Source organism: Hippoglossus stenolepis, chromosome 7 (genome assembly GCF_022539355.2).
Source record: "Hippoglossus stenolepis isolate QCI-W04-F060 chromosome 7, HSTE1.2, whole genome shotgun sequence".
In the NCBI taxonomy this organism is placed as follows: Eukaryota; Metazoa; Chordata; class Actinopteri; order Pleuronectiformes; family Pleuronectidae; genus Hippoglossus; species Hippoglossus stenolepis.
Window position 1 is genome coordinate 24,337,527 of NC_061489.1, and position 7,959 is coordinate 24,345,485.

At 39.8% G+C, this 7,959-nt stretch overlaps 1 protein-coding gene across 3 annotated transcripts; it reads right to left on the reverse strand.

The window, feature by feature from the left end:
- Positions 1–6,641, reverse strand: pcgf1 (polycomb group ring finger 1). Of its 3 annotated transcripts, none has more exons than XM_035162395.2 (9): positions 6,501–6,641; positions 5,329–5,434; positions 5,053–5,205; positions 4,813–4,884; positions 4,140–4,245; positions 3,925–3,967; positions 1,676–1,759; positions 341–421; positions 1–184 (listed from the first exon to the last, which is right to left on the reverse strand). In XM_035162395.2, the coding sequence occupies exons 1-9, from the start codon at positions 6,585–6,587 to the stop codon at positions 134–136; spliced, it is 783 nt and encodes a 260-aa protein (XP_035018286.1). In that variant the 5' UTR covers positions 6,588–6,641; the 3' UTR covers positions 1–133. The 3 variants fall into 3 exon arrangements, with proteins under 3 accessions (XP_035018286.1, XP_035018284.1, XP_035018285.1); XM_035162393.2 differs by having other exon boundaries at positions 1,676–1,762; XM_035162394.2 differs by having other exon boundaries at positions 1,676–1,762; positions 5,329–5,431; positions 6,501–6,640.
- Between the last annotated feature and the right edge of the window lie 1,318 nt (positions 6,642–7,959).

A 7,959-nucleotide genomic window follows, 5' to 3' on the forward strand; every position in this document is an offset into this window, starting at 1 on the left:
TTCTTTTTCTCATTTCAAATTTATTTTCAAAAATACAAAACAAGGAAAATAAGTATATGTACACAAACACTATTAAAATAGAATATGTATGGTACAAAATATGTACAGCTTTCCTCCCGACTGAGAACAAATCCTATCTGGTCCTTTTGTCCTTGATGGTATAGTGAAGCACTAACGGTTGAGCCTGAGACAGAGAAAGAGATCATGTTTAATTTAAAGAATTTCTATTTGCCTCCACACATCAGCGAACTTTCTCCTGAACAGTAAAACAGAGAACGTGCTCATGTGTGAAGGAATGTTCGACATTCATTGGTACGAGTCGACACTGGCTGTACTGTACCTTGCCAAACCAGTGCGAGAGCCATAATCGTTTCATGGTCATGTGATCGGGCAGAGACTCGTTATTGAACAACATCTGGACCTGTGGGGGGAGAGACCACACAAACAGATGTAAAAGGTGAACATCTGGGAGCTCAATTTCTGTTCCTTAAAAAAGGCGACAACGAAGAAATAAAAAACAAAACACAGGCAAGTTTCTCTTGATGATTCCGTGGCCATCATGAACTCATTTGTTAAATGGATCTGATTCACGATAATGAAAACATCAGATGTCCTTTTTGTTTCAGATTTCACTTCCCAGCACAAAAAAATAAAAAATAAAAAGCATCTTACAACAGGAAATCTCTTCTTTCCCCACAGACAAGTTAGTTAGAGAAAATCTGTACCCGGCCTCAGATCTCAGTGTCTCTACTGTGGTAATTTGGTTTAATGAGAAACATTTCACACAAGGGGGATTAAACGCTCGTAAACAAGGCTGACAAGGGTTTGATGATTTATGGTCTGGATGGATGTTCTGAGGAAGAAAACACACATGTTGTCTCCGAGCGCTCGACTGATGATTCATCTTCGGCCAATTTCATCATTTTCTTTAAAAAGGTCGTGTGTGTAAGATTTAGGTGAAATGGATCTATTGGCAGAAATTGAATATAAAATAATCCCGGTGAAGTTCTCACTCGTCTGTTTCATCTAAATTATACTAATTGTTGTTTTCTTCATATTTAAATACTTTATATTTACATCAGGAGCGGCTCCTCTCTAAGGAGGCGGCCATGTTTTTTACAGTAGCCCAGACTGGACAAACTAAACCTTTTGAGTTTCTATGACAACTGAAGTCTACCACAGGTTCTCTTTCATGTTTGGAAGGGGGGGGGGAGAGGTGAAGGGTATTCAGCTGCAACATGGCACTTCACCACTAGATGTCACTAAATCCTACACACTGAACCTTTAAGAATTCGTAATAAAAAAGGTGCGATAGTTATGCAGCATTGAGTTGAAGTCATGTTGCTACGTCTAAGTATGATTAATAAAGTTTATCGTGACAGACTGTCCCAATATATGATTTTACAATAGCTAATTTCAGATGTGAATCATTGTTATATTTTAAAATCTTAGCCAATAGGACCTCAGTGAAAGTTGAGTAAATGACAAAGGTTAATAACTTTCTTATAGTGAGTAAAAAGTATATTTGGAAAGTCTAAAATTAGGCAAGTCTAATTATTATTGGTATCATTTTTCTTCCATACAAGATGTGGGTTGTCTTTTAAGGAGATTTAGTGACGTGCAATTTGTATTATAACGTCTTCTTCTCCTGAGCGGCTGATACTGACGCACTGACCTGGTGTTTTTCCACGTTTAGCCGATGACAGAGGACTTTCCGTAGGTGTCTCACTTCAGCTCGGACGGAGCATCGAACAAACTTCTGCTGCAGAGAGAAGGTCAAGCAAAAACTATAAATCTGCAGAGAAGCAACACGACCATTCAACAACTCGTTAAAAATAAATAAAAAGGCTCCATCACTTCAGTACCAGGACGCTTGTTGTGTCGTTTCCCTGATTTTCTTATTTGCACTTCAGGCGATCGAACGGTGGAAACTCTCTCTCACGTTGTCAACTAACTCCTCGTCAACAGAATCAACTGGTGCAGAATTGACTTTTTGCTCAGAGCGCTGACTCACGTTTCTGCCTGTGCCGTCCGCTCAAAGTAAAAAAAAAACCTGACCGTCAATAAATAAATCTCTTTAGTTTTGCTTGTAACACAAGCAGAACTGGCTGCTGTCTATAAACTTCTATTTTAAATCTAAACATTATAAAAAGCTTTTAAATGTCTGCCCCGACACTGAACACGTTTCCAAGCACGTTAAGAAAAACAAACTAATAATGAGAAGTGTATCGACAGGGTGTGGCGCACTCCTGTTACTGTTCAGATTTACGGTTAACAGAACCCCAGGTTTCTGCTGGACGCTCTCCAGTCTCACTTGACTTATTACACACTATTAAGCCTTAGAGCTAAATTTCCTTTCCCCCCGCGGTCAGTACAAGACAGTATTTCTTCTAAAGCCGAGGCAGAAATATCATTTACCAAATCCCCTCCCCCCCCCCACTCTGTAAAAAGCGTGGAGGATGAATGGACACACAGCGTGTCCAATCAGCATGAGAAAGTAACATGTAAGAAAGGTTAAGAGTCACAATTCTAAACCAGAGCGCTGCAGGAATCAGCGTTTCTCAGGAAACTGATCCGACTTGAAGCCTCGGCGTGTTTACACCTCGGTTTTAAAAACTTTGAATAAAAGGTTGGACGTCACTTTCAGGATAGAGTGAAAGAGAAGTACACAGCATGAGTCTGGAAGGGAACCAATAAAACCGCATGTTCCCATTACTATTATTATAATGTGACATCAGATGTAACAATAAAACACAGTTTATGTTAAAACTGTTCAACCTCAATAAAACCAGATTAAAAATCACAAAAACAGTCAGAGTCTGTTCGACTGAAATAAAACAAAACGCTTTCAAAGCTCTGCAAATACAGGAAAACATTTATAACCTAAACACAGTGAAAACATTTAAAGAGAAACTCTGAGTCTTGATTTGTTGAGACTCAGCAGTGCCACACACAGGCTGTTTGTTAAACAAGGGCGCCCCCTGCTGGCTGAACACACTCTTTGCAGTCCGATGATGATAGAGAACAAGCAGAGAGGACTTTAACACGAGTCGTGTGTTTGGATTAAGTTGTTAAGGATTGAGTTTAAGGTTCTTTTGTTCGTGTTAAAGAGGTGAAGCCTCTCAGAGCTTCAGATCCTCTGAGCAGCCGTTCCCTGGTCGAGGCTCAGAGGTAAAGGGGATCATGTGTTTGCAAGTTGCACTTTTCAGCCTTTTATTTCCATTTTATTGTATTTTGATTAATCCTTAACGTCCCCACATTTATATCTTAGAGCACTTTGGTAAACTCTGGTTATTTTTTAAATGTTCTTTATAAAAGGATTTCTATGCCAGGATTTGTTTCACAGGACAGAGGAAATGTTGGAGAGTTTAGATATTCAGAAGCCGTGTTAATGAACAAAATAACATTTTATCCGTCAGTTATAAATCGCTGGAAACACCAAATTATATACATTATTGGCTGCCACCATTTCTTTCATGTCTGTTTTAGACATAGACAGATTTCTGTGTAATGAACACAAACATTATTCAACACTGTGGCGCTCTCACTCCAAGACGTAGGTTGGAAACACTTTGTAAAACAACTTCACTACAATTAATGAGAAATGAGTTGGTTTAAGTGGGAAATGGAGAAAGATTACACGCTTCACTGATTCCCACTTATCCATGTTTGCTATGAGGCTTCATCTGCAGCCACACTAACCAGCTCACACAGCTGATTTCTGCTGAGGCTGCGGATGTGCCTTGTACTTGCTGAGCAGATCAGGGTAGAAAAATTACTTTAATTAAATGAGCCCTTGCAGACGTGTTTTCCCACAGTCGAGCAAACCTTTGAGCTAAGTCGCTTTAAGGCATTCAAACTGTTTCTGTGAGTAAACTTCTACCTAAATGTGTCTGACACTGTTTATTGGTGTGAAGGACTCACCTGAAGAGTAAGTTTTGCTTTATCTTTTCCAGCAAACGACGAACTGTGAAGAGACGACACAGAAAAAATACACATTATTCTGGGCGAGTTTAACTTGAAACTCTTAATTAACAAAAACAGTCATGTTCATATTCACACTTTATCAGATTAAAGTCAATAACAAAGCAAGAAAATCCCCCACAGATCAGTTAGAGATTAATCCAGAAGAAACTCACCTTAGTCTTTCTAGACACAGTGAAACCTGCTCGTCGTATCTGTAGAAGTGAGCTTTCGAATGGTCAAAGCTTGTGTACGGTAAACCTGTAGCATCGGGTAGTGCATCTGGAGGGAGGAGAGACACATATTTAACTTGACAAACAAAAGATCATATTAATCACCAGTTCATTGCAACACGATCAAACGAACAAATATCTTCAGCTTCATTGAACAACAGAAAATCAAAAAGCAGGCAGATGTCACAGTGCTGCCGCAAAGTTCAACGGTCACGTGACACATGGGAAGTTTTACAATCTCACACTAATTGGATAAAACATTCCCACAAATCCCCAAATCAATGTAAAGTTACATCCACATCAATAAGTTTTTGTTCTGAAACTGTTTTAAAACCAAAACAATCTTCTTCATCAAGAAGAACATTCTAGCTCCATATCAGAAGTAATCTTAGTTGTAGAAAATACTACGAATGAGAAACGGCGATGGTGAAACTGATGAACAGCGAGGACGAGATGGAACCGTTACCGACAACATGTTGCCCTTATCACTGGTTGTTGAGTTCTGACTAATTACAACCAACCAGGGAGCGGATGATGTCCGTCCAGACTCAAACGCAGCAGCAGCGATGCATTTTATAACTTAGATGTAGAAGTGAGGCTGCAGCCTGAGACTCACCGTCCCCGGCAGGTTGGATGACTCGTTCCAACCCTCGTGACTGATAAAACTCTTTTATTCTTTTGTCTTCACCTGTTAAAACAAGAACAAGGATTCAATACAACTAATTAAACAACAATTAAAAACCCTAAACGTGGTAGATTGACAAATTAACATTTAAATTCTAATAAAAGATTTCTGTCTACCTATGATTTTAAGCTGTTACAACTCACTACCACAGACATTAGACGTTATACTCACTCTCTTGAAGTCCAGGCACCAGCTTGTAGACGATGTCTTGCATGACTCGATCCAGTTTGAGGTTGAGTAGCGGCTGCGTCTCGTGGATTTTGATGTTGCACATCGGACAATACTTGCTCGTTTGCAGGTATTTCACGATACAGCTTTTACAGACTAGAGCAGAAAAGGGAGAAACAAAGATGTTGAATTTGTAATATCCAGAAAACATCCTGTTGAAAAGTGATAATTAAATAAACAACACGAGAACAGACGTCCAGGATCTGTTTCAAAACTCACAGGTGTGCAAACACTCTGTAATCGTGGTGGCGTCTATGAAATAACCGGCACACAGGTAGCACACGATGTGTTCGTTCAGGTCCTTGATCTTCAACTTCACCTCCTCCTGTCAAGAAACACAAAGAAAAGTGGCTCACAATTCTTAAAAAGTAGAAAAGTTGTCTGGGTCAAATCGGGTCAAGTTGTTACAGCATCGTACTTTCTGTGTCACCTCCACGTTCCCATAAAGCTCTGAAACACGACCAGAATGACCACTGCTTCTTAGAGGCTCATGACCAGTAATGCAAGTTAACTGTTACAATAAATGTAGTTGACATCTAGCTTTTAAAAAATGCAAAATTTGGAAAAAAGAAATTTGGTTCTGCTGATTTGGACACATGAGAAACACAAGAAAAGTTCACGTCTGTAAAATCCTTCAATGGAGAATAGTTCAATCAGAACTGTTCTTTTCATCATATTGCAATATCCTTGTTTTCTTCTTGTTTCCTTTATTTATTTATTTTCATTTCTGCGTCTGTCCCATTGTAGAAGCATGATCAGGAAACAGGAAGTGAACTTCAGAGTAATAACACGACGTGGCTCACAGTTTGTTTGTTTAAAGAGCAAACAGCTGAATGTTTACTTCCTGCTGTCCGGTGCTGACCTTTGACCTCCGTGTGTGTAACGAGGAAAGTGGACCCGGGGGAAACAGAGGAAGGTGGGAACGTGTTCATTTACTCAAAAAAGTAGTTAAACATCTGCTTTTCTAGTCGAGTTGGAAGCGAAGTGACACCGAATCAAACTCGCGCCGCGGACAACGTGGTGTTGTTGTTCCTGTTTCACTCAGCGGTGACTTCGCTGCGCGCTGAGCCGAGAGAGGAGCCCCGGAGTCGGCAGCAGTTCCGCTCACACGGCGCCCGGATCCCGGAGCACGGATGAATTCGGGGTCTTTAACGGGCGACGTGATGAAGAACAACACGGGTGTGACCTCCTCCTCCTCCTCCTCCTCCTCCTCCTCACGCATGCTCACAGCCGCCTCTCTCTCTCCAGCATCCCTCTCCCTCTCCATCAGCCCCGCGGAGAACACAGCGATCTCCCGGTAAACACGCGCCTCTAACCCGCCGCCGCCGGGCTCCAACCCGCCGCACGGTTCCTCCCCGGGGCCGCGGGGCTCCACCGCGGCCGACACTCACCTCGTTCCGCAGCGGGTCCAGCTTGTAGACGGACTGGAGCTGGTTTCGTAGCCGCATCGCTATGGCCATCGGACCTTGCTCCGCCATCTTTGGGAATTCTGCTTACTTCCGGGTAAACCGGATGTGTCAATTTCAGCAAACTGGAGATGGCGGGAAACCGCGACGTATTAACGCGGGAATAAATTAATGAAACAGAGAAAAAGACGCAACTTCTAACACATGAAATAAATTAGTGTTTTTATTTTGTATTTATTTTTTCCAGACGAACACATTTTAAAACTTTATTTATTTAAAAGAAAATAAATTAACTTATGAATAAAACGCCACTTCAACACCTCAAAGTTAATAAACAAGATATTAAATAAATATATTGTTTATTGTATTGCACGCAAACCTACACATTTTGGGCTTCATTTAATTTTAATGTATTTTATTTCATTGAATTTAAAATAAAAAAAATAAAGGAAGTAATAAATAAGATGCCACTTCAACACCTTAAAGTAAATAAATAAGATTTTAAATAAATGTATCATGTCACTCATTATATGCAGATAATTAAACTAATGAATAAGACACCACTTCACCACTACAAGGAACATAAATAAGATATTAAAATAAAGGAGTTTTTTCACGTGTACATTGTCACTCATTGTATGCAAAACTACAAATTTGTTGACTTTATTTTAGCTAAATATAATTAAAACATCTATATTTAAAAATATAACATTAAAATTACCTTTAAAAAGATTTAAAAAGTAGAAGTAATGCTGCACGGTCCACTCTCAGTTGAGAGAAAACTTTGCCACAGTTGATGAGCCTGTATTGTCCACCCCCACCAAGACGTATTAGTGTTATCTGAGAGAAACTTGACTCTATAAGTGTATAAACTGACAAATTAGCAAGGATACTTAGTCGTAGATACTCGACAACCAAGTTCACTTCTCTTGGATGTGGCCTAGACAACTGAGAATCTTAATACATGTCTTAGATGGAGATCAACTACTAACACTTACTTAAAAAAGCAAACTCTGATCAGGGTGAGCCTACAAACTGAAATATAACATTTTATATATGTCTTCATAAAGAAAATGTTTCAGTTTTATATTGGTAGATTGTCAGTCTCCATTCTGGGCAATAGAGGGCACTGCAGGTACATGCTTCAGCCACTTGTTTAAATCTGCTGATATTTATTTACTCTCACGTGGAGAAATGTCACTCTCAGCCCCTCACGCACTTCTGAGTTTATCTTTGCATCCTCTTGCTCTGTGAGTCAGGTCTTCAAATTATAAACATGTACACACAAAGCCTTAATGTCTTAAAGATATTATACACGTGCATTAATCTAATGTTTATTTTATGATGATCATGCATGGGCTATACAGCACACAGTACTTTATTCTATATTAGAACCCTCCTGATAAGTCTGACATGTGTATTTGGCACTGGCCCAGACTAACAA

Coding starts and splice junctions, on each gene's coding strand:
- pcgf1 (XM_035162393.2), bottom strand. CDS start 6,587: ATGGCGGAGCAAGGTCCGATGGCCATAGCGATGCGGCTACGAAACCAG. Junction 5,435..6,500: donor TGGACCCGCTGCGGAACGAG/GTGAGTGTCGGC, acceptor GTTTCTTGACAG/GAGGAGGTGAAGTTGAAGAT. Junction 5,206..5,328: donor TACAGAGTGTTTGCACACCT/GTGAGTTTTGAA, acceptor TTTCTGCTCTAG/TCTGTAAAAGCTGTATCGTG.